The 25,384-nt window shown below is 39.8% G+C and overlaps 3 protein-coding genes across 6 annotated transcripts; 2 read left to right on the top strand and 1 right to left on the bottom strand.

The window, feature by feature from the left end:
• Nucleotides 1-716: 716 nt before the first annotated feature.
• znf648 (zinc finger protein 648) lies at nt 717-3,598 on the top strand. Its single transcript, XM_086281852.1, has 2 exons — nt 717-746; nt 1,024-3,598. Exon 2 carries the CDS (start codon nt 1,024-1,026, stop codon nt 2,488-2,490), a length of 1,467 nt encoding a protein of 488 aa, XP_086137978.1. The 5' UTR covers nt 717-746; the 3' UTR covers nt 2,491-3,598.
• Nucleotides 3,599-3,988: 390 nt separating this feature from the next.
• sec16b (SEC16 homolog B, endoplasmic reticulum export factor) lies at nt 3,989-22,822 on the bottom strand. 4 transcript variants are annotated; one of them, XM_086281850.1, is made up of 25 exons: nt 21,520-22,822; nt 20,745-21,023; nt 20,414-20,502; nt 20,214-20,316; nt 17,949-18,151; nt 17,722-17,873; nt 15,827-15,888; nt 15,565-15,703; nt 15,212-15,442; nt 14,682-14,779; nt 10,552-10,633; nt 10,334-10,451; nt 10,145-10,256; nt 9,873-9,978; nt 9,096-9,233; nt 8,887-9,000; nt 7,175-7,250; nt 6,936-7,095; nt 6,660-6,823; nt 6,528-6,556; nt 6,265-6,372; nt 6,082-6,177; nt 5,889-6,003; nt 5,531-5,574; nt 3,989-5,142 (listed from the first exon to the last, which is right to left on the bottom strand). In XM_086281850.1, the coding sequence occupies exons 2-24, from the start codon at nt 21,005-21,007 to the stop codon at nt 5,558-5,560; spliced, it is 2,775 nt and encodes a 924-aa protein (XP_086137976.1). In that variant the 5' UTR covers nt 21,008-21,023; nt 21,520-22,822; the 3' UTR covers nt 3,989-5,142; nt 5,531-5,557. The 4 variants fall into 4 exon arrangements, with proteins under 4 accessions (XP_086137976.1, XP_086137974.1, XP_086137977.1 ...); XM_086281848.1 differs by lacking the exon at nt 21,520-22,822 and adding an exon at nt 21,098-21,504; XM_086281851.1 differs by lacking the exon at nt 21,520-22,822 and adding an exon at nt 21,098-21,504 and having other exon boundaries at nt 6,082-6,174.
• Nucleotides 22,368-24,251, top strand: gadd45ab (growth arrest and DNA-damage-inducible, alpha, b). Its single transcript, XM_086281853.1, has 4 exons — nt 22,368-22,523; nt 22,830-22,931; nt 23,033-23,240; nt 23,445-24,251. Exons 1-4 carry the CDS (start codon nt 22,474-22,476, stop codon nt 23,556-23,558), a joined length of 474 nt encoding a protein of 157 aa, XP_086137979.1. The 5' UTR covers nt 22,368-22,473; the 3' UTR covers nt 23,559-24,251.
• Nucleotides 24,252-25,384: the final 1,133 nt, after the last annotated feature.

Below are 25,384 nucleotides of genomic sequence, written 5' to 3'. Positions count from 1 at the left end.
AATGCACTAGTCGCATACTTACAAATACGACCATTATTTTATACCCGTTCAAAAACAAAATATGTCACTCACTAATAGCAAGGGCGAGTAAACTTAAACTGAGCAAAAATGTTTCCAGGTCTGTGATATGTAATTTAAGTAGAGTGTTGCATTTTGTTTCTTCCTTGGCTTAAAGGTAATTTGAACGTTTCATTAACGCCCTACTGAGAGCGTAACCTAAATATCAATGCGCGGACGGCGGCACTAACTCACACATTATCAAAAACATTTTATTTTCTTCTTTTTTTGTTGTTGTTGTTGTTGTTGTTTTTATTTCTATTTTTTAAAGCTGTTAAAACAAATTAATAAAAAGAAAAGAAAAAGAGTCAAAAAGAGTGTTGGTAAACTAAAAGTTAATTAAAAGTTAGTCTTTCCAGTTCAAGGATCCAACTTAAGCGAGTAAACTGTTAAAGTTTCCGACTTTCTACCGTCCAACGCAATCTGAAAGTCTCCGTCTGATGCAATTACTCAACAAGTCGTATGTAAAACGGGTGGCAAGTTCAGTGAGCGGAGGGTAAATTGAGCCCGGCTGTGAAGATATAATTGCTGCTGCTGACTTGCAGGATAGATGCTGACCTACAGAGGCTTGCTGCCAAACTCCGCCCGTTAACGCAACCGGACATCTCTCATAGAGTTATACTAGTACCCGGCCTAGTATATCTCCCAGGCATCTCCGGGATCTGACCTGCTCGCGTGGAGACTCCAGGGTAAGCTGCTCTATAAAACGATTTAATGTGTGAAATTACAAAATAATGAGTTGTTTTTATTTTTATAGTAATATAACGCTGCGGGAACACATAGTAAAGTTCTGGTGTCATATGACGAGCATGGTGTCAGAGCATGTGTGGGATATTTACATGATACTGGTGCATGCAGCAACAGCAGACTTGCTGCAGAAAGTCTGTGTGGCATCAGTTATGAGTAAAAAATAAATAAATAAATAATTCAAAACACATTTCTGACAAAATCAGTGTCATTCTGCAGATGTCTACTGGGACAGATGTTGACAAAAAAAGGAAAAGGAAAAGGAAGGGAAGTGTCACTCATTTTCCCCTGGATGGATACATCTTGAGTAACACTCACAGTGTGAATATAGAGTCTTCATTTGGCAGTAATGGTGTAAGAATGGAGCCATTCCCAGAGAGTAATGAGACTGGAATCCTTTATCTGAATCCTCAAACACCAAACTTCTCTCTTGTGGAGAGGTTTGCAGGGCTTTCACCAGGAGAAGAAACACCAATCCAGGATGAGCAAGAACACAAAGGGGCATCGCTACGATGCACTACATACACTAAGACCAATGAAATATGTAAACCAAATGACGTGCTCCAGGATGCTGTGACACAGAATGAAAGCATGTTCTTGAAACAATCCAAGAGCCAAAGTGATGTCTCAGACCAACAGAGGACATCTAAGCTAGAGTTAAGTAGTGAGGAATCTTCTCCAAGCGAAGGTGAGAATAAGACCAAACATCTGAATGTATATAGTCCTTCACTTATGAAATTGCTTAAAAAGTGTAAAGACGACAAAATCCCTCGACTTTTGGTAGCAATGAAAAAACGCAATGGAGTTGACACTGACACAGAGGAACGTCCATTCAAATGCACGCACTGCCAATGGGCTTTCAAGAAGCTGTGCAACCTGCAGAGTCACTTACAAACACACACAGGCCTCAAGCCGCATGTATGTGATATATGTGGCAAGGCTTACTCTCATCAAGGCACGCTGCAGCAACACAAGCGTCTGCACACGGGTGAAAGACCGTATCACTGCCCCTTCTGTGTCAAAACCTATATCTGGTCCTCAGATTACCGTAAGCATATCCGTACACACACTGGTGAAAAGCCATACATCTGTGACACCTGCGGCAAGGATTTCATCCGCTCTTCAGACCTGCGGAAGCATGAGCGGAACATGCACACCAATGACAAGCCCTTCCCATGCACGCACTGCGGCAAGACCTTCAATAAACCCCTAGCTCTGAAGCGCCACGAGCGTAAGCACCTGGGAGAAAGACCCTTCTCCTGCCCCGACTGTGGGAAGAGGTTTGCCCTGGCTAGCCGCATGGCAGAGCACCAGAAAATCCACAGAGGAGTGCGTCCTTTTGTCTGCTCTGTGTGCTCCAAGTGTTTCACAAAGTCCTCCAACCTGACCGAGCATGAAGCCATTCACAGCGGAGTGCGGCCCCATAAGTGCACAGAATGTGGCGTGGCATTTGCCATGGCTTCCCGTCTTGTTCGTCACCAGTTCATACATAGTAAAGAGAAACCCCACAACTGCGTGGGCTGCAGCAAGAATTTTAGCCACCCAGCAAAACTGAAGCTTCATCAGGAGCAAAACTGTGCAGGGAGGATTTTTGTTTGCACAGAATGTGACAAATCTTTCCAGTGTTCCAGAAAACTTGCACAGCATGTGCAGAAACATGGGGACAAAAGTGTCGCAGCCTGTTAAAGACAAGAACTGTACATATCCATTACTGTGCTACAGCTGTTTCATTTCAGTTATTAAGGTCAAGAAACATTGGACAAAAGGTTATAGGGCACCACTTTACATATGCTAATGAGCAATATTTATTTAGAGTGCCATGAGCTGTAAAATCTTCACTCTGTTTCCCCAGGGTGCTGGGTTCCCACGAGAATGTCTTGGGATAAAAATTACTGCCAGCACAGCACTGACACTGGAGCTGACAGTTTAATGGTGTGATATGAAACTCATTAAAAGAGCACTGAACCCTTTTTTAAAACTGTGAATGCACTGTAAATGTAATTAATGTTACCCACAATATAGCAGTTTTGCATTTAGGCATTTAGGCATTTTATCATACGACTTCTTCAATCATGCACTACAGCCATGAACTTTACAACACATTTCCCAAAGGAAGTGTGGAAATACATAAATGCACCACCACTCTGTAGCAACAGTGGCAGAAGCCAAACATACACTAGACATACCAGCTTCAAATGATAGGCAGCTTATTGTTCTTAACCCTTGCGAAGAATAATACAAATACAATTACAATATTTAAGTACTGCTCTTGAGTAGATAAGATTTTGCATCACTGATACTAAAAACATTACTGTGACAACATTAATAGACCAGTGCATTTGTAATCATTCAGGGAAGCTGGATTGCCAGTCAGTTACTGCTTACTCTTTTTGCTGATTTTGACTTTTTGGATGTGAATTTCACGTACTAGTACTTTGTATTCATAGTGCGCTTTATTTATTCAACTACAGCATTTGTCATGCTTACTTTTGTAGTTTAATTTCTATTTTACCAACAGAAATACACATAGTGAGAAAAATTGAGTTTGCCCGGATACAGAGTGTGATATTTTCTAAACACAGTAATAGCATTTATGATATTGTACTAGATGTCAGATTCCTATACGTTAGGTTTAAATGTATTTTAATCATGCATGCTGCCATCTTCTGAGTTTTGGTTCTTTGTAATCATATTGCTACATGTACAAGAAGCGTAGCATGTTTGGAGTTTATCAGTGAGTAAAAGTGAACTAGCATTTTACTGTGAATCCGAATCTCAATAAAGATTTTGTATAAGATGTCTGCCTGTTGAGGTTTTTTTATTTGTTTATTTTCCAATTATCAAAATATGTAACTTTGTTCGAAATATATTAGGTTCTAGTATAGTCTCATCTGGATGCCATTTTAAGCAGTCTTTCATAAATCCACTCTGATAATTTGTATAGTGACACTTTATTGGCAGGACGTATGCCATAGTTCACATGCTGCTCATCTGCATGTGTGTGTTTGTTTGTGCGTGTGTTGAATTCAAGGCCAGCGTGTGCCACTCATTCTTGGCTACTGCAGACTAATCGTAAAAGGAGACGGCACCTGCCGTGTTGTCACTTGCTCTACATTGAGAGGCTCTGTCGGGAATTGCAGCTATTTCTTGGCAAGATGTAATTATTCAATATGTGACTATTAACATGACTGCAGATACAGCTTTTAATAATACTTTCCTCTGCTGCGAGAATCTGCTGAAAAGCTAGAGAATAAACACATTTCATGTGGTCGTATAGAGGTACAAAAACACAATACATTGAAACTTAAAGTCAAATGACTTAACAACATCCCAGTTACATCCAAACATGTTTACACGGTGACACAGAAATAAAAAAGGTCAATCTAAAATCAATTACAAGAGTATATATTACTGTTTTTTTATATACAATTTAAAGAGCAGTGTGTAAAATCAACCTTTTATATGCTGAGCTCCATTTCATTACAAATAAGTTATCAGCACATAAACAGTTTGGTCCTGGAAGCGTCTGCTCTCTGGTGGGTGTAGAGGCTGTAAGAGGGTACTGGGTATTTGGCTGGTAGAGGTCTTCCCTGAGCTATCCTCCCCTCTCTCGCCATGTGGTATCATCAATCTTGGCAGTATGACAACATGAGAAGACACTATTCCAATTTTATTTTCAGCATTTATTTTCTGTCCCGTGTGCAATTTAAAATACAACTGTTGCACTTTTCAGATGACAGAAAATAATCAAGTACTGCCCATGATGTGGTACAGCTCTGCAAAGCTGGGCTACAAATTATGCTTAAAAAGCTTCTGTGACCACAGCATTTATTAGTGTGCGTCTTATTTCTGTTTTAAAACAGTGGTTGGAGCATAGATAATATAACTGCAGTGGTATATGTGTGTATATCTTTAAATATTTTCCACGCTTATATTTAGCTGGATATTTAATTGCAGCATATAGCACAGATGATCGTGGCATAGTGATCACAGTTACACCAACATTTTTTGCCACAGTAGAACTTCAGCCCCAGTGTTGCTGGCGTGATTGCTCTGAGTTAAGCTATCCCTTTCCCAAGATATGTACTGCGTCTGCTGGTAATTTCCCCTAAGTCAGCTTTTAGAACACACCTCAGCTGTTTTTGTCACTGCAATATGAGTTGATATCCAAGTCGATGCAGAGTATTCCTGTAACTAACAAGGAACATCATGGTTTGCAAGCTCTAGGATTTTAAAGGGCATAACTAAAAAAGAACTAGTGAGCGGTATGCATCTTACAGTACACGACATGTGGTGTGACATTGTGATATCCTCACTTTTGGTGCAAGACGCATGACCCTGCAAACAGAACATGTTTAGTTAATGTGAATCCGTAAAGAATTATAAAGAATCAATATGCTTATCTTTAACCTCCTAAGACCCGAACTCTTCCACGACATGCATTTTTAATTTCTCTTTGATATTTGGGCATATTGGGGCCAGATGAATGTAAAAACAAAGAATTACCTGATTTTTTTTTAACCTTATTTTTGTTTTTAAGAAAATTAAGAGCCACATCTGAGGATATTCATTTAAAATTTTGATAGAACAGTAGCAGTATAATGCCCTCGTAAGTGGATATCAGGCCCATGTAGAGCAAAATTGAGTATTTTAGTCTAAATAACCCAAAATGTGATGTCCACATATGTGGACGGCAGGTCCTAGGAGCTTAAGTAACGTCATTTACCTGTGACAGAGGTGAGTCTCACGGTTTCTAACCCAGCTGCTGGCCTATAGTGAAGACATGGGTATTTAAAGAAAATGCTCACATTTGTAGAGTTAAATGGAGGTAAAATGTCCTCAGTAACAGCCGAAACACTTGCAATGTTTTAAGTTTCTGCACTAAAAAAAATCCAAGCGGTGTCCATCATGACTGTAATATATGAAACTGGACACGCTAGCTAAGACACTCATTGACCTCAGAACATACCATAAGAATGTGGAAGCTGACAACATGTTTATGTTGAAATCTATTATTAAAATAGTGATAAGTGACTAACACTGACACAGAGCCAGAATATTATGTAACTGATCACGTGACCCACCTGCTTTCCGTGAGAATGGATTAATCCCAGCAGTGGAAGACTGTGGTGGAAACGTGCCAGGAGGGATACTGGCAGGCGGTGGAGGAGGACAGACGTCAGCAGATGGCGAAAAGTCCTGTAACATACACAGCGATTAGTATCATTAAATGAAAACTGAGATCACATCTGAGCTCATAGTATGCTTGATACTTACTGTGTGAGCTGGGCCTCCCTGCTCTGAAGCCTCTTTTTGGACCACTTTAGGTTTTGACTTGAACCAGCCACTGAACCATCCTTTCTTTGTGTTCTGCTTTTAACACAGAACAAAGTGTGATGCATGTAAACTAATTCTAATGTCACTGAAAGCTGTGTGACATATGATAGGCAGCCCACCCACCTGTTTAGGAGGCTCAGTGGTGTCCTCAGAAGCTTTCAATCCTTGAGGGACAATCTGCTCGACTTGTCCCGGCTGACCGAAGTTCGTCTCAATCATCTGACCGTGCATCTTCAAAGGCAAATAAAGGCAAACATTTTAACTTATAAGCAGCACTAATCAATGCACAGCACAATACATTTGAATGTAATCTTTAAAATTATGCTTATGCGATAAATAAATCAAAGCGAAAAGTTGCCAGTGGAATATTAAAATGCATTTCTCACCATCCCTGCTCCAGAGGATGCTCCGGCCCCTGTAAAAGCAATAAAAAGAAAATGTCACACTGACTCACCGCGGGCCATAGTAAATACCCGAACAGAGAAGGGAATGATTGCTGTCTAACATTAGAGTCTCACCCTCTGCTATTGCTGGCAGATTATTTGGAGGACAATGTTGTGAGGCACTTTTGACTTCACCACTATCTGTGTTATGATAACTGAAGTTCTGGCTTGGAGCCACTGTGGGCACTGAGGGAGTATAGGCCACTGTTACTGGTGTAGCCGGGCAGTGGGCCTGTGGCCTAGACAAAGAGGCAGAGAGAGATCAGTGACATAATAGACTCTGTCAGGACTCAGTTACACATATCAAGTAAGAGTGTTGTCTGTGTGAAAGAAAAAGTAAATGAGGCACACCAGTCCTGAGCTGCTCCCATGCCCCATGACCTCATTGCCATTTCCTCAGTGTCTCCTCCATCTTCATGCAATATGCTTTCTTGGTCCTCATGTCCTCTATAATAAAGGAGTTCAGGCTCAGGACTCTGAATGCCGTGGCTCAAATCATCTAAATCTGATTCTGCATAGGGAAAAAAAGCATTTTATTAAGGTATACTTCTGCTCTACAGTGTGAAAAAAGCTACACAATGCAAAGTTACCTGAGGGCATTTCATGTGACATAACAGTATTCCCAGGAGCTGGCTGGTATGCTTCAGTAGAGTCGACAGTTCCAGTCTAATAAAGATAACACCATATTAGTTACAGTGTTTAAGTTCCATTACAGCTATGTTAGCAGTGTGAGTTTGTACCGTGTACACTCCACAGATGCTAATATTTCCCAAGTACAACATTTACCATGTGATGAAATTAATTTGACAGTCATTTTGTTATAAAGCCAAAATGACAATAGTTAAAAAGAAGTGAAATATTGGTGGTGCTAGACGAAAGGAGCTAGAGCTGTCTTTGCAAAATTCAGAAGCAACCATTCAATATGTTCATCTTATGTCAAACTTGTCATCATAGGCTACAGTGCCTGGGATCCCTGCATGTCTGTACCAAATTTCATGGTAATCCATCCAATAGCTGCTGAGATATTTTAGTTCGCTCTACAGTAGAGGAGCAACCACCAGATGGGATAACATTACCAACTCTACTGACACAGTAACATGACTAAAAAAAGCTTTGCTACACAACTGGCATAACCAATATTCAATACATTTTATAATGATTAATAATTATTATTTTTAGTAGCATAATCAGCCCTGAATGTTTACATAAATATGGAAACTGAAGCAATTTAAGGGACCATTTTTATTCCTTTAAAATCTATTAAAGTAGTTTTTTTTCTTATTAATGAGTAAGTAAAGGGATTTGAAATGTAGAGAAAGATATAATGAAAATATTTAGCGGTCTATCATAAATGGCTGTGAGGCAGGATATGAACCCAATACGCTGGATTCAGGAAATGGAACATGAACTCAAAAAACAGCTCTAATGGTGAAGTCTTCAATTCACAGCTGTAACCAGGAATCAAAAACCTACCAATCTAGGGTAAAATTCAGAACAATGGAGCACATAACCGAGAGTAAAGCAGGAACCGCAGGAACCACAGAAAGCATGGAGCAGAGGAGCACATAACACTGAGAAAGGACACAAAAAAGGGCAAGAGGAGACTTGAGTTATAAATACACACAAGGTACTTAGATAGATGGGAAACACCAGGGAACACAGCTGGAACTAATCAGGGAAATTAGACTCAGGAAAGTAAAACTGAACACTAAACACGTAGGGCAAAGGTTAACAAAATGAACCAGGAAATAACTAAGGGAGGCAGGAATACACAGAGACCCTAACCAAACCTAAACATGAAAAAACTAGATGTGAAATCAGAATTTTGAAATAAAATAAAAAGAAACCAAGAAACACTTTAATTTAAAAAAAAAAGGTATCCCAGACCCAGGGACCATGACACAACCATCAGAACAATGATGATTTGCGAGCCTAATTCATGAAACAACTTCCTACTACTTATTTTTATATCACAGGAACGCAACAGTAACTTATGTGTGCAAATAATACCACTGATATCTGAAAAAATATGCCTCACTTACCGTTTTGATTAGGTACCTCGTATCACTCCTGTTCAAGGTGTGATGAGGGAAAAATGTGCACAATAAAATCACAAGTCACTTGTGAGCAGTTGTGATTGCTGACAGTGCTGAACTGATGCTAAGCTAAATTAGAAACCCTCATATATCATACATTTCCTCCACGATTTAATTCTTCCTTGTACAGCAGTGACAACGGAGACATTTCCTCTCACACACAGGTAAACATAGTATGATGTGAAAAGACTGAAGAACCTGATCACCTGTAAACTGTGGTGCCTAGCACGTAGGTGCTTCAGCCAATCAGGTTCTTGCCCGTCTCTATGGAGCCCTGCTTCACTGAACTGACCCTCTGAGTATCTCAGTCTGTCTGACAGCTGCAAGAAAAACATACATACAGTATAACCATTGTGTCGTAATTGAACAGATCACTGATAGTTAGTCAGATGTGTAAGACAACCTGTAGGTTTACCTTGACGACTTCACCAGTCAGCACAAAGAAAGGCTCCTGATGCCTGAGGATCGCCTGTCCGACCACCTCACAATAATCAAAGGCCTGAGATGAAAGCCCACAGTCCAACAGACGATTGGCGTACAGGAACTTATACACCTGACCAAAATACAACAATAACCACAGTCATGCATTTATTGCAGATTTAATGGTAATGATTCCAAATATTTAAGTCTTTGCTAAGGGTTGTTTGATCTAATGCAGTGAGTCTAAAATAGTGTCCAGAGATACAAAAGATGGGCAAAGTTTTGCCGGCAATCTTTATCCTTCAAGATCAGGTCCTCTACCAGAGGTCTAGGACTTGAGGGTCCCAAGCAGTATCTTTGCTGTTCCTAGGACTGCGATCTTCTGGACAGAGATCTTGGAAGTTGTTCCTGGGATTTGCTGGAGCCTCTCAACTAGCTTGGGGGTCACTGCACCAAGTGCTCCAATTACCACTGTTACCTTCACCTTCCAGATGTTCTCAAGGACCATACATTGCAACAAAAAGATATTCTGATTCTGAATGAAATGTTAATGTATTATCTTCCTGTATTGAATCCAAACTAGAAACCTTTTGTTAAACTGTGTAAAAGTGTCTAATAAATTGATGGGGGGAAATGTATTCTATGTGCTAGTGGAGCTGTGTTATAATGGAAAAATGTTAGATGTTAGATGACACAGAGAATATTCGGTGCCTTTAAATTTGATATTTCCATTTGGTACACCATTAACACAAAAAATATAAGTAGCACCCACTTGAAAGGAGGGTATTGAAAAGCTTTTGTTCCCAAGAGTCTGGCAATACTCATATAGTTCAGTGCACTGGATGGCAGTGTTTGTGGCAAAGCACTCAAACAATTTCCTAGAGGAAATAAAAACAGACAAATTCAAAGCAAAGAGCTGACAGAAATTAAGATCAAAATAAGACATGCACGTGTTTCAGCAGAAAATTAAGCTTGTGCTGTCAGTATAACCAGATGAACAGCACTTGGACTGATGAATGGCAGCAAGTCTGAATCACAGCTCACCTGTGGCTGCTGCCTAGAAGTGCCAGTCTCTCAGCCTTCTGTGTAAACACCCCGAAGGGAACACTGGCTGTCAAGTAGCACACATGGGCAGCATGTATGAGGCCTCTGGAGGCTGCACAGGGAAAAGCAACACACATCAGTTTGTATGTGTGTGCATGACAACCTGTCAGTCAGTCGGTGTATCAGTACCGAGTGTATCTCCCATGGTGACGATGGCCTTCTGTTGGATGGCTGGATCTCCTGTCTCATTGGAGAGCATAACAGCCAGATGGGGCCTCCAGTCTCCCCATTTTTCATTTCCACAGCACTGAGCACAGAAAATCACTATTAAACCTTAGTAATAAGATACAGGCTATAGCATAAGCTTGTCTTCATATAAGAGTTTTGTTAGGTTCTGGATATTTTACCGTGGCTGCAGCAGGAATTCTCCCAGAACGCAGCTGGAAGAGAGTCTGGAGGGGATCACTGGGCGTTAGCTGGCCTGTGAACCTGCCAACAGAGCAGCCTGTGTCACTGCACGTCTTAAGCAAGGCTTTACAAAAACAGGAACTATCCCATTTAAAGTGCATCTGTTCTGCTAGTATGCACACAAGTGAAACACCACACTGATAGCTCAGATTCTGCCCCTCTTGTCAATTACAAATCAAAATCAGTCTGCCTATCTGCCAGCCTTCTCCCCAGACATTCCTCTACTGACAACCTGCTGCTGGGCTGCTGAGACATACCACTTAGTCTGTACAAATAGTCTGTAAAAACTAGACTGGGTTACATGATAAATAGCTCACGGGAGTTTAATGAGAATATCTGTATTATAATGATTTCTGTTTATTACTGTTAATGAAAACTAAACAAAAAAGAAAACTAGAAATAAATTATTTTAATTACGAGGCTTTGGTACCGATTTTTAGTGTATGAGGGAAAGCCAACTGTTCTTCTCTAATACGTTTGGTGAACTTTTCAAACGTTTCCACTGACAAACAGCACCTATATTGTCATTAATTAGTTAGTAAATAAAAATGACAGTGAAACTAAAAAAACAACAAAAAAACTAAACATTTTGAAAACAATTAAAACCAACCAGCGCGGTTAGACACACACACTCTGAAACTCTGAAAAATAGCTGACGCTCAAATTAATTGAAACAAAAATATAAAACAAAAAAATTAATGCAATATGGTGCAAAAGCCAAACGGAGTATTTATGGCAAACTGAGTTTGTACAATTATAATGATCTTCAAAGTTAATATCAGGCATGAATATCTTTATTTTTCAAAACAACCTAAACCCCCTTAAGCAGCTTTCTCATAATTTCTTTAGGTAGTCTTCAGGAATACTTCTCCAGGCTTTTTGAGGGACACTCAAAGCTCTTCTTTGGAAGGTTGATGGCTTCTGCTTCATGACAGAACCTCCACTGTGTTTTCAGAATGGTGGTGGATACTCACTACAAGACTTGTTGCCACTGATTGTCAGTCCATGTTTTGATTAATTTAGCATAGTGGAATGGCTCATCCAGTGGGATCAATTCTAGGGAAGCTTCAGTAGATAGATCAAATGAAGTGACAGATGTACACCTGCTACACCTTATTTTATCCCCCCTTTGTCAAGTTTCCCGTTTTCATTTTTTAGGATATGTGCCAGGTTTTTGATTAAATGCTCTATAGGAATCACCTTGCTGGGACAAAAATATATTATATGCCTGTGAAACTGTGTTTTCTTCAGTGTCCTTTATAGATTCAACTACATAAATGGGAATAATTTAAACCTTTGCGACAGGCTGCTGGTGACAAAGTGATTAAAGAAATCATTTAAGATTGGTTATTTGCTAAGTTTTCTGCTATGTGTAGACACAAGACTGGTTCATCTCTTGAGTTCGGTGCCTTGTTATGTTTGAATGAGTCATAGGTCAGTGTTAAATGTGTTAAAAAGAAACAATCTCAAAAATGGACAGTTCAGGACCACGACTGGACTGAACTGGACTGAAAATGAGTGAAAAGCAGTCAATGTCCAACGAAAAAACTTTGAAAGACCTTCAGAAAGCCTGGAGAACTATTGCTCAAGACCACTCCAAGTCTAGTTTCCTGTTCTGGAAGCAGAATATGTAACCTCTACTTTTAAAAAGTAACCTTCTCATCACTACTCCTAATCTTAGCTGTCCTTGCGCCTAAAGGCAGGAAAGTCTGGGTACTCACTGTGATTGCTTTCAGCAAAAACAATCAGATCTCATTTTAAAATATTTCTATCTAGCATATCAGATCACTAAGGTACTGTTGGGGATCTATGTTTGCATAGGTGGTCTTTTTTTATTCTATGTGTTTTATAATTCCATATAAATGGCATAATGATGGCGTCCATCTTTTTAAAAAAAGATTTGGGCAAGAAAATTGGGATGTTTTGAACCAGATACAAATACTGCGGGAGGAATACCATTCTTATTGAATTCACTCTCCCTATTAAAGAAATAGGAAGTGTCCTCCAGTACTGAATGTTATTTTTAAGTTTCTCCAGTAAGGGAAGAAAATTCTCTTTCATTAGGGAGCTGTATTTTTTTGGTATTGTAATGCCCAAATAAGTGATTTTTTCATAGGTTATTTTAAATGGGAGAGATGTAAGCCATTGTTTATTCTCTAATTTAATGGGCAGTATTTCGCTTTTTCCCCAGTTAATCTTGTAGCCTGCGAAAGTACTGAATTTATCAATCACGGAGAGAATTGCTGGGAGGGATATTAATGGTTTTGTTATGTATAATAATATGTCGTCAGCATAGAGCGATATAGAATTAGAAGTGTATGTTGTATCATAACCGTGTATATCCATATGGGTTCGAATTGTCTACCTAACTTTATGTACTACTACTGGGCATCAAATTTAAGAATAATTTCCCTTCTATTGGATGACACAGCAATACTCCCTAACGGCTTACAGATGGAGCGGGAGGATTGCCTTCCTTACTGTGTTGGTGGAATACTACTCTCTCCTATTCTTTTGACAAACTCTTATTACAATTCGAATCCAGTGATTTATAATACCGTACAAATTTGGAGACAAATAATTAAGCACTTCAAATTGAAAAAACTATCAATGTGTACATCCATTACAGCTAACCCCTCTTTCCTTCCATCATGTGTAGACGGAGCTTTCAATATATGGCAGGAATTGGGAATTTGTAAATTAAAAGATTTATACCTAAATGATACTTTTATGTCATTCCAACATTTAAAAGATAGATTTGGATTGCCTCACAGTCATTTTTTTAGATATCTTCAACTAAGAGACTATATCCGTACATACCTGCCACAATTTGAAAACATATCGTCCGATCCTTTGGACAGATGTCTTAGTGATGGAAGGGGGTTTGAACAGAGAATTTCATTATTTTATAATTCAATACAGGAGATGAGTATACCTTCAACTACTTCAATCAAAGAGGAGTGGGAAAAAGATTTTGGGACTCCCCTATCAGAAGATTTCTGGCAGGAGGCCTTACACAACATAAATACGCCTTTTATTAATTCCCGTCACTGTTTAATTCAGTACAAAATTATACACAGACTACACTATTCAAGGGAAAAACTTCACAAAATGTATCCAGAGTGTTCCCCCCTCTGTGAAAAATGCAAGATACACTATGGAAATCTGTTACATTGTTTTGCACTATGTCCAAGGCTTCAGGGTTTTTGGTATGATATTTTTACTTATATGTCTAATATTTTTAAAAGTAAGATTGAACCAAATCCGACAGTAATCATCTTTGGGATTTCCAACGAAACACAAAATTTACAACACTTTCAAAAAAGGTTTATGGCATATGCTTTGATTATTGCAAAGAAATTGATCCTGCAGCTTTGGAAAGGCAATGAGACTCCTGTATTAAAAATGTGGCTTACTGAACTTATAAACACTCTTCACCTTGAAAAAATAAGATATAGTATGAATGACAATGTAAAAGATTTTGAATTAATCTGGCACCCTTTACTTATATACCTTGGGAAAATATAAAACTTTGTTTACTTGTTTCTCTTCCCTTTTGCCGACAGCCGGGGTATTGGGACCCCTTATGGGTGACTGCGGGTTTTTTTTTTTTTTTTTTTTTTTTTTTTGGTGTTGTTGGTGTTGTTTAATTATTTGCCTTGTTAGTTTAGAGAAAAAAAAGGAGCATAAGCTATGTTATGTCAATTTGTAAAAACTACAATCATGATACTTGCTCTCAATAAAAATATTTGAAACAAAACAACTAAGGTACTGTTGGACAAATGAAAAACCTCTTGGGAGTGCTAGAGGAAGTTACTGGAACATCAAAGTTTCTATTTTTCATCCTCTGAGGATTTGAAAGTCCACATTTTGTGGAAATATATCAAATAATTTGAGTCTGGACCAAAATGGACCGACAGGAACATTTCTCACACTTCCTAGTAGTGCTAACGCAAGTGTGAAGGAAGCCATAAATATCTAAGTTTAGCAATTCTTGACAAATTACCACATAGAGCTGTGTGCTGATTTCTCTCAGCTGTCACGTCTCAGAGGCCATGAGTTTTCTCACCTGTTCAGTACAGTCATATAGGACCTGTTGTCCATTTTGCTGGCCAGAAAAAGTGCATGTCCCCACAGGCCGCTGGTCATAGCCGACTCCAGGGCCTCCTGAAAACCACATATGAAAGATAGAGACTGAGCTACAGTACACAGTACAGACTGATTAATATTTGATTATTTTATCCTGACTAAATGTGACTGACTAAATTCTTGCATATATACACATGAATTTAACTTGATTAGTTTCATTTTATGCTAATTTATATATTTACTCCAGAGCATCCCAGAGGAAACATTGTAAATTTGCATTCATTATACAATATCATATTACCTGTTGCTCTAAAGAGGTCTCTATAATGTTTCACGCAAAATCAAACATTAGAGAAAAGTGCAGAGGATTAAAACTAAAATCATGTCTCATGGTCACATTAATTTATCTTGGCTCTGTGCAGTGGGCCTGACGTCTTTTGAAGCCACTAGAGTTAAATGCTAGACTTGTCAGCAGCTGTTAAAAAGCTAATTCAAGGTGAATGTGGAGACCTTCTTTCTTCCAGCCAGCAGTAGTTGAGTGTAGGTCTGCAGGCCCTTCTCAGAGTTCTCTGAGCTAAAGCTGCTCCGGTTTCCTGTGAGCAGGTCGTCTCCTTTGCAAGGTGGTGCTTCAGCAGTTGTATCCTCATTGAAGTCAATAAGCGTGGGGGCATCTGATGGGCAGCTTCCATCTGAATGTGAGTCCTGCATCAGCAACTCTGCGATATCTGACCCGACTATTTGCTGAAATACCAAAATACAGTGACAACTGTATCAAAAATAATCACAATAATTGCCCTGATGTCTCTCTGATGGCAATGTGATCCCTCTACATACTGTGTAATGCCAACACATAATCCACTTACTCCATTCTGTCTGCAGAGCAATATCAGAATATTCCACAAAAGGGCAGCAGAGCTTTTATCTTGCAGTTTGTTGTCCCTCGTGCAGGCGCCTGCCATCTGGTGGGCAAACTCTATAGCATCCACTTTGTGCAAATCCTCCCTTCAGTAAAATATACATAACATTCAAACATGGAAGTCTCACAAGTCTAATAATAATCCTAGATCTGGCATACAGCTGAATGCAGTTTGTTATTGTCAGAATTACAAAACCAAAGACTATTACCTGGTTAAAGGCCCTGGGAAGCTTCTCATTTCATGCTGCTCCTGTGTCTCACTTAGAATAACCTATGTACATTTAAAGACAAAAATAATGTCTTGAAACCTTACTGGAAACATTACTGCTAATGTTTTATTGTAAGGGCCAATTTACTCTCCTGTAGCTGTAAATTATAAAGGTATTTCTAAAACAAAAATAAAATAAAAGCCCATTTCTGCAAGATTTACTATTTAGTACAGAAAACTGGATAGTATTAACTACTGTAGTTACTAACGTACCTAGTGGTTATATTTAAGATTATAAGGTGTCAGTCTGCTGAACCAGAACCCCAATACAGGAAGTCTGGATCAGTCCTCTGTGTTAAAAAAAAAAAAAAAAGAAAAAAAGTCCAGCCTCTGACCCCGAGTATTACCCAGCAGGCTAAATTTCATGGGGAAGCGTTTAACTGTTTGTAGACTCATATCCACTGTTTTACTATAACTTTTAGTAAAAATTAAAATTAAAATTAAAAATTAAAAAATTAAAACACTAGAGGTACATTTGAAGAGAAAAATCCTCCATCAAGACTTATTCTCCCATGTGCAGTTTCAAAACATGGATTTATACTGATACTGACAGCAGACAAAACAGAACTAAAACCATGGTGGACAAAATGTGCCACATCGAGTAGAAATATAAAACATATATTTGTAGCTACTGAGTAGTGGAAAACTTAAAACCAATGTGCAGGAAAGACCTCAACAAATCAATATTCACCAATTAATAACCCTAACTACTCTGTGACATAAATATTTTCAAACTCAAAGAGTTTTTAGGTTTCCAAGAAACCATTATACATGCTGTGTTACACGTTTCAGGGGAATACAAAGCAACAACAGAAAAAATAATGTATTCTGTATTAGGGCTGTGCAATATGACCAAAATATCATATCCTTATATTAAGACATCTACCGTCCGATAACGATATAAATCACAAAAATGTAACATTTTCTGTAAATTCTGTGAATCTCGGGCAGCTCGACTTGCGTTAAGTGTTTCCAGCTAGGCGTCGTGTACCTGGAGTTGAGTGTTTTAAGAAACTATACATTTTTAGACATAAGTTGTAACGGCCGCCGTTTTCTTTGTGAGTATTTATTACACAGCGTGCTGCGGGGAAAAGCCTGTTCTAACGTTTGAGTCTAAGGTTTATTTTTTAGCACCTGACGGCTCTTTTTTTGCTTCTCATCCGTAAACACTCTGCATCCTTCACGTGATTCAGTTTATTTTGAAAAGTCTCAACAGGATCTTGAGCTTTATTGTGAAAGGCTTATGTGGACCAAGCGGACACGCGATGGTGTTACCGTCGTTGTTGCTAACGACAAGGCATAAAAACAAACGCTTGTCTGTCTGTAGTGTGGTTATATTAAATGTAAGAGAAAGAGAGAACTTTAAGAAATTAATATAGCCACTACAGTGACCATCAAAACGATGAAAAAAATATTGCCATAAACAGTTTATTTTGCGACACCACGAAACAAACAGTAGCGTAAAATGAAACATAGACATTTTTATATCGTCATCCGATATATATCGGTATATCGAACAGCCCTATTCTGTATGTATTTATTTATTTTATTTGTTATGGACCCATGTGTTTCTTTAATAAAGGGAAATTAAATTAAACAAATGACAATGCATGAAATATTAATGTTAATGGCTTAATTATCACTGACATGAGCAAAATAATTGTGGATTTGTGAAATCCTTTCCAACAGACCCAAATCAATCCTATTAGTCTGACTATAGTATACCTTTAGGACCCTTAAGGTCCATGAGAGTGCTATAATTTTCATCTGGTAAAAGATTAGTAGTATCCTCCATGAAAATCGGTTGCTTTTTTTAAACAACTTGACTGAACCTACCTCCAGACTGTGGATTTCCAGGTGGCTGACATTCTCCTGTGCTGACAAGCCTGTAGTGACCCGAATCAGTTGACCCGCAGGCCCAAAACTGATAACAGCATGAGGGATCGAGTACTTCAGAGGAGCTGACATCTGATGCACATGTGCTTGGTCTGAGAAAATACAAAGCTTTAAAAAAAGAGGCATAAGCAGAGACAATGTGGACGTGAGAGGAACTGCGTGCTCACCTCCATAGGGTTGAGGGGCAGCATCACTGTGTTCGGCTCCATTCATGTACTGACTCAGCTCATAGCTGCTGGAAGATAACCCTGAGTTTTTGGAGCTTTCTAATGTCCCAAGGTAAAAAGAGGAAATCTCTTCATTGTCTCTGGAGGGATTGTCCTCAAAGTCATTGAGGTAATGCTGAGAGCTGTCTCTCACCTGGTTGTACCTGGAAGAAATGCATTTTCATGTGCATTGCTTTCTTCTTCACTGCGAGAACACATAGCAGTTAAGTCTATGCTGTATTCGTGTGACTTTCTTGCTCACAGAATTTGCAGTGATTATTAGACAGACAGTAATGCAGGAAGTATGTTTGTTTTTTAATAAATATTTAGGCATTAATTGTTTATACAGGGAGTGCAGAATTATTAGGCAAGTTGTATTTTTGAGGAATAATTTTATTATTGAACAACAGCCATGTTCTCAATGAACCCAAAAAACTCATTAATATCAAAGCTGAATGTTTTTGGAAGTAGTTTTTAGTTTGTTTTTAGTTTTAGCTATTTTAGGGGGATATCTGTGTGTGCAGGTGACTATTACTGTGCATAATTATTAGGCAACTTAACAAAAAACAAATATATACCCATTTCAATTATTTATTTTTACCAGTGAAACCAATATAACATCTCCACATTCACAAATATACATTTCTGACATTCAAAAACAAAACAAAAACAAATCAGCGACCAATATAGCCACCTTTCTTTGCAAGGACACTCAAAAGCCTGCCATCCATGGATTCTGTCAGTGTTTTGATCTGTTCACCATCAACATTGCGTGCAGCAGCAACCACAGCCTCCCAGACACTGTTCAGAGAGGTGTACTGTTTTCCCTCCTTGTAAATCTGACATTTGATGATGGACCACAGGTTCTCAATGGGGTTCAGATCAGGTGAACAAGGAGGCCATGTCATTAGTTTGTCTTCTTTTATACCCTTTCTTGCCAGCCACGCTGTGGAGTACTTGGACGCGTGTGATGGAGCATTGTCCTGCATGAAAATCATGTTTTTCTTGAAGGATGCAGACTTCTTCCTGTACCACTGCTTGAAGAAGGTGTCTTCCAGAAACTGGCAGTAGGACTGGGAGTTGAGCTTGACTCCATCCTCAACCCGAAAAGGCCCCACAAGCTCATCTTTGATGATACCAGCCCAAACCAGTACTCCACCTCCACCTTGCTGGCGTCTGAGTCGGACTGGAGCTCTCTGCCCTTTACCAATCCAGCCACGGGCCCGTCCATCTGGCCCATCAAGACTCACTCTCATTTCATCAGTCCATAAAACCTTAGAAAAACCAGTCTTGAGATATTTCTTGGCCCAGTCTTGACGTTTCAGCTTGTGTGTCTTGTTCAGTGGTGGTCGTCTTTCAGCCTTTCTTACCTTGGCCATGTCTCTGAGTATTGCACACCTTGTGCTTTTGGGCGCTCCAGTGATGTTGCAGCTCTGAAATATGGCCAAACTGGTGGCAAGTGGCATCTTGGCAGCTGCACGCTTGACATTTCTCAGTTCATGGGCAGTTATTTTGCGCCTTGGTTTTTCCACACGCTTCTTGCGACCCTGTTGACTATTTTGAATGAAACGCTTGATTGTTCGATGATCACGCTTCAGAAGCTCTGCAATTTTGAGACTGCTGCATCCCTCTGCAAGATATCTCATTATTTTTGACTTTTCTGAGCCTGTCAAGTCCTTCTTTTGACCCATTTTGCCAAAGGAAAGGACGTTGCCTAATAATTATGCAATCCTGATATAGGGTGTTGATGTCATTAGACCACACCCCTTCTCATTACAGAGATGCACATCACCTAATATGCTTAATTGGTAGTAGGCTTTCGAGCCTATACAGCTTGGAGTAAGACAACATGCATGAAGAGGATGATGTGGACAAAATACTCATTTGCCTAATAATTCTGCACTCCCTGTACTTGCCTGTTTGTTGATTTCTTGTGTACACATTCTCCTCTAGCTTATTTCTACACTCACTCTTGATCAAGAGTGACCATCTATCACCACAACATATTATACTGAAACCCCAACATTATAGGTTTTCTTTTACTTTTTATTGTTTCTTCTTTTTTGTTTTTATTAAACCCTCCATACAAACTTTGTAGTGCTAGAGAACCGTTTAACCTGTCAACATTTCTGGATGTACCTCTCTCTTTTGTGCAGGTATCATTTTCACAGTATCATCAGATAGCAAAGGCACTGGCTTTGATAGAAGTAGAGTGCACTGACCCACCTGTACTCCTGAGCATTCACGCTTCCTAGTTGTTCTTGGTTGTGTGCCCTGTCATGGTACCGATCTGCTCTCCATGGTTCTTGAGGACCCCACTGGCCACCATCTTAAAAAACAGCGTTACACATCATCCCATCTCTCTTATACAGAGAGTAGAAGATGACTTTAAAAAAAAAAAGCTTGGCTGTTTTGTATCACTACACCTTGTCGTCCATGCTGCCCTCTGTAGTCATAACAACCATAGCTGTCTCTGTAGTCCCAGTGGCTGTAAGGTGGATAGTCATAACCATGCCTGAAAATAAAGGAGAATCTTAATGAAGTCATTACATTTCCATCATCTGTGATGCACTGCATATCCCAGCATGCACTGTTAGCAAGGACAGAAAGCTACACTAAGCTCAGTGTTGGAACCAGGCTTCTTTTACCAACTGTTGTGCAACTTTTATCCTACATTGCATTCACAAACACACTAATAATACCCAAATAATAACTCCAGCTTAGTAGCCAGTTGGGGTCACTTGTAACTGTACAAACCTGGACAGAGGTCTTTGGTGCTCAGGTCCATACCCATACTGATACTGCTGACTGTTGTATGGATAAAAGTCAGGTGTAGGCAGAGGGAAATGAACATTGTAACGGGCATCAGGATGGCCCCAGTGCCTGTCCCTCTCTCTGAGGTCCGGAGGTGGATAGAGCTGGTCCCTTTCCCGCTGAGAGTGGCTGGTGTATCCCTCTCTGTCTTTTGTTCTGTGGGAATGACGGCCTGAGTCCGGCCAGTAGTGACCTCTGTGATCCATGATGACCCTTTAACACCTGCGGTAAAAAATGGGAAATGTCTGCAATCATTAATTCGCAGGAAGAAAGTTGCAAACGTTTGTTATACTTACAGCTCACACATCCCAGCCACAGTCAAAGTACATCCACAAATGCCACATCACTCCATGGGAAACTCACAACATGAGCTGATAACAAATCGGTATGATAACAAGAGGATAAAGTTCACAAAATACTGTGACCCATAAAAAATGTCGTCTCGGTGCTCTGGAGGTGAAATCAGAGTAAATCCAAGTGCGAGGAATATATATATATATATATATATTAGCATAGCATAGTTACATATTAAACAGATTAAAAATCACACATGAGCGCACATTCCTTGATCGCCGTTGTGTTTGCATTGTGTATCTCAGTGATCTGAAGGTAAACAGTGGAGCACGCCCTGAAGAGTTTGACAGCTGCTGTTCCAGGGGGCTGTAAAAGAGGAAATCACGCTCATCCTCGGGATAATCACAATAAAAACTAAACTGACCTTCTGGTCTACGTCAGCACAACATGACAAACCGTGCCTTCGACTGTAGGTTGCATGTGCAGAAAAAAGCGCAACTTGCCACGTTGCCGGTAGGCAGGATGCAGATGACGGTCAGCTGGTCTCCGATCAGATTTAGTTTTCGAGACAGCGAAAGCGTCAGAGCCCAACGTTTTTTCACAGTTTAAAAAAAAAGTACACATTACTTACCAGCAGAGGCGCTATATCCCACATTTCCTTTCATTCAAGTCATATATTTACATCTTCCATCACATGGTGCTGCAGATGTGTAGGCTGCACATCCATGACGCGAATCTCGCGCTCTATCACACCCCGTTTGATTGCGATCTGGTGACTGTGGTGGTCATTAAAGTGCGGTGAACTTACTGTCATGTTCAAGAAACCATTGTAAAATTATTAGACATTTTTATATTGAAGCCAGAAACTACTTTGCACCGTAAAACGAAATCACTAAAGGTTAATGTTTTAAATCTGTATTTGTAAAAACACATGAATGCATTTGGGGTCTATTTGTTAAAATGAATATTTACTGGGGATTTTTTTTTTTTTTTTGCAAATGTTCATAGAAGCTATGACATGTTACTTTGTTTCACCGTGTGGAAGTGAAATAAAATGTTTGGTTAGTTGCTGTAATTCTGAAAATGCCTCGTGATTACTGACGAATTGGTTTTACTATATTTCCAGAAACTAGTTCTGATTATTCTCATATTAGTCATTGTCCTGTTATGGCCACGGGATGTCGCTTTCTTCTAAGCACAGGTTCAATGTGAATCACGTGACCAGTCATCCACAACTGGGTAGGCTTTATGCAAATGAGTTCTGCGTACACAGGATTTTTACTACTGGAACCCGGACTCTCCGAGCACAGCGAGAGTCTCACTAGACAACAGAGGACGCACAGATTCCGCTCTGGACATTATACCAAGACCCGGTTGGATGTGCAATATGACTTTTGAAGATACCAGTGGAGATAATTCAACAGAAAGGTTAGCTTTGCGTTGAACTCTGCATTTTCCTTTAATTTAATTCTGTTTTTAATACGAATTTAGAAACTTTTTGTTAGAATTATTGGTTTGCAGATATAATTGCACACTGCCCTTTGTGACCGACATTCAGCCCTATTATATTGAGCCGTCCCCCGGTTCTTGCATTTGTATCACACATGCAACGTTACATCACGAGCTGGCATTCACATGTCACGTGAACGGCGTTAGATGGAAAATTGGGGCATCAAATCTTAAACTAACAGCCTCTCTGATCATGCGCGTTCTGTTAAACTTTTGTTTCTTTAGAATGGACTCGGTGGCTACAGCGTTAGAGGAGGTCCTGAGCTCTGCATTGCCTCAGGGTTGCATCACTGTCGGAGTTTATGAAGCAGCAAAGTCACTCAATGTGTAAGTTGATAGTAAGCTCGCTACTGCCGCACTATGAAAAACTAGCTGGGATGAGCATGAAGTAGTAATGTTTGCTTTATCTTTTTCCTCATTGCTTTTAGGGATCCAGACAATGTGGTGTTGTGTCTACTGGCCACAGATGATGAGGAGGATGTGGCTCTGCAGATTCACTTTACCTTGATACAGGCATTCTGCTGCGAGAATGACATCAACATCCTGCGTGTGAGCAACATGAGGCGTCTGGCAGAGATACTCGGCGGAGTGAAGCCTGGAGGAGAGCCAATGGACTTACACTGTGTTCTAGTTACTGTAAGTACTGTTACTCACGTCCGTGTAGTTTAAACCTTGGGAATATTGCTCATTTCCTTTTGAGCAATCAAATGTACCTGGGGTTTATTGCTTCTCGTTTCTGCTGTCAGCACTTGGGAGTTGGCATCAGTTATGCAATCTGAATTATTATTTGCAAGTTTCATAAAAGAACAGATGGTAACCGCTTTGCTCTTTCCTGTGCAGAATCCGCAGTCATCCCCGTGGAAGGACCCTGCACTGAGCAAGTTGAACAGATTCTGCAGAGACTGCCGGTGTTTGGATCAGTGGGTGCCTGTTATCAACCTTCCTGACCGATGAAGCTGCTTGGAATATAAATGTATTGTGTGCAATGGGGAAAAAGTAACTGCCTAAGGCCTGTGTTAATGTCTGTGTTGGACTTGATTGGAAAGCGCCCCAGAGAGAGAGAAGTGGAGAGGGAGCGACGGGAGAGTTAGGAGAAGGAAGGGGGGGAAAAAAGAGCACAAGCGTTCCAACAAATTTACCAGGTCAGGGTGAACTTGTGGGCCAAGGAAGAGTGACTCAGCTGTCTGGGTTCCCGGATTTTAACGTATGACTGCGCCTTTCTCTGCCGAGAAAGAATAATTTTCGAGGAAACTGAATCATGTGAGCATGGAGCACACGTGGTGCCGAGCACAGGCGCATGGACTGGGGGAAAAGCCGACAGAGTGTCTCAGCTGACAAGACTCCAGGAACTGGACCACAACAGAGTGGATCAGTCAGCTGTCAGCTTGAAAAACTCCTCATGAAAATTTGACCAAATTGACTCAGCATTTCTTCAAGAGAACATTTACTTAATCTTATTTAAAAACTTGTCACTTTGATAACTCTGATAACTCAAAAGGGAAAGTTTTCACAGTTTATTATTATTATTATTATTATGGACAATACAATGTTTGTCCGGTAACTTGTTATGTTATTAATTTAATAAGTTATATTTATTGTGCATAGTTGAAAAGATTGTGCCTTGAAAATTTGAATAAAATAACATTTAAAAACAGTTCTCAGATGGGTTTTGCTTTACCTTTTCAGCAACTACTCCATCCGTGCACTTTTAGAAAATCATGCATGAATTTCCTGACATTTGGAGTTTGTTGTTACATGTCACAAGGGAAGTGACTCGTTTATTTAATTACTTGACATATGCTTTCGCTTTTCTTTTCTTTTGCATTTCAGCATAAAGCCAACCTGTTTAGGAGGGTGTACAACAAAGACAGAAGTGGAGTAGCTAACGTGTTTTCGGTAATCCACATGGTCTGAGAAGGAACTAGAGTTGTGCACCTCATCTGGGCTTTGTTTCCCAGCTTGAGGGGGGGAAAAAAAATCTAGCCTGTGGCAGAAAAATGGACAACTACAAGTCTTTTCAGACCAGATTAGCTGGCTTTGAAATGTGCTGCAGGCATTAGGTTTCTTGAAATAAAGTTTACTCCTGCATGGGAACCCTAGTAAACGTTGACCTTTTGCACATCTTGGAGATCTTATTACACAGAGGGGTGGAGAATTCCCATTGTAGTCAAATCTAAGTGGGATGGGGCTCATTGTGACAGCTCCTTCTTCACACCCCTCTGCATTCACGCAATCAGTGCTAAATTTACTGCTGAGAGAATTAAAAATAGCAGTGAGGCATGAAAAAAAAAAATGTTGAAGACCCCTTTCAGGCTGTAAAAAGAGAAAACCAGAACTTATGGTGCTTGCACAGAGTTAGAAAGGACAAAGGTTTCCACACAGAGCGTCACGAGACAAAGGATGCATGAGTCAGGGCTATTCAGCTCTATTGCTAGAGCTGTACAGTACTTTAGCTTTATGCCTAAAAATAGCCACATGAATAGAGGCATACCCTCTGACCACTGGCAATAATAGTTCTTGTAATTAACATGCAGTGTACGCACAGAGACTGACCCACTGAAGAGATGTCAGTTTGCAGGCAGGGATATCACAAAGACAACATTCCTGTCAAGCGGAGGGCTAACAGATGGGGAGGGAAAACTGGGTCAAAAAGGGACTGGAAGACTGAGGAGGATTGTGGGGTATGACAGAAGCTACACGGTCTGTGGTTGTCTTAAACTGACCGCAATAAACAAGAAAATTTTGCAAATCTGATAAACTGTATAGAAGTCTGTACATGT

Source organism: Aulonocara sp. 'chitande type north' Nkhata Bay, linkage group LG23, assembly GCF_057382095.1.
Source record: "Aulonocara sp. 'chitande type north' Nkhata Bay isolate Kocher_YH1m ecotype deep benthic linkage group LG23, A_spYH_male_GT1.1, whole genome shotgun sequence".
Classification (NCBI taxonomy): domain Eukaryota; kingdom Metazoa; phylum Chordata; class Actinopteri; order Cichliformes; family Cichlidae; genus Aulonocara; species Aulonocara sp. 'chitande type north' Nkhata Bay.
Note: the sequence above shows the minus strand (reverse complement) of the source record. Positions and strands in the feature narration are given on the sequence as shown.

Bases quoted from the DNA above. Each gene is read 5' to 3' on its own strand.
- znf648 (XM_086281852.1), top strand. From the start codon at position 1,024: ATGTCTACTGGGACAGATGTTGACAAAAAAAGGAAAAGGAAAAGGAAG.
- sec16b (XM_086281850.1), bottom strand. From the start codon at position 21,007: ATGGATCACAGAGGTCACTACTGGCCGGACTCAGGCCGTCATTCCCAC. The intron at 20,503-20,744 runs GTTTGTACAGTT...CTTTATTTTCAG, and splicing joins CACCAAAGACCTCTGTCCAG to GCATGGTTATGACTATCCAC. The intron at 6,178-6,264 runs GTGGGTGGGCTG...CTGTGTTAAAAG, and splicing joins CCACTGAGCCTCCTAAACAG to CAGAACACAAAGAAAGGATG.
- gadd45ab (XM_086281853.1), top strand. From the start codon at position 22,474: ATGTGCAATATGACTTTTGAAGATACCAGTGGAGATAATTCAACAGAA. The intron at 22,932-23,032 runs GTAAGTTGATAG...CATTGCTTTTAG, and splicing joins GCAGCAAAGTCACTCAATGT to GGATCCAGACAATGTGGTGT. The intron at 23,241-23,444 runs GTAAGTACTGTT...TTTCCTGTGCAG, and splicing joins TACACTGTGTTCTAGTTACT to AATCCGCAGTCATCCCCGTG.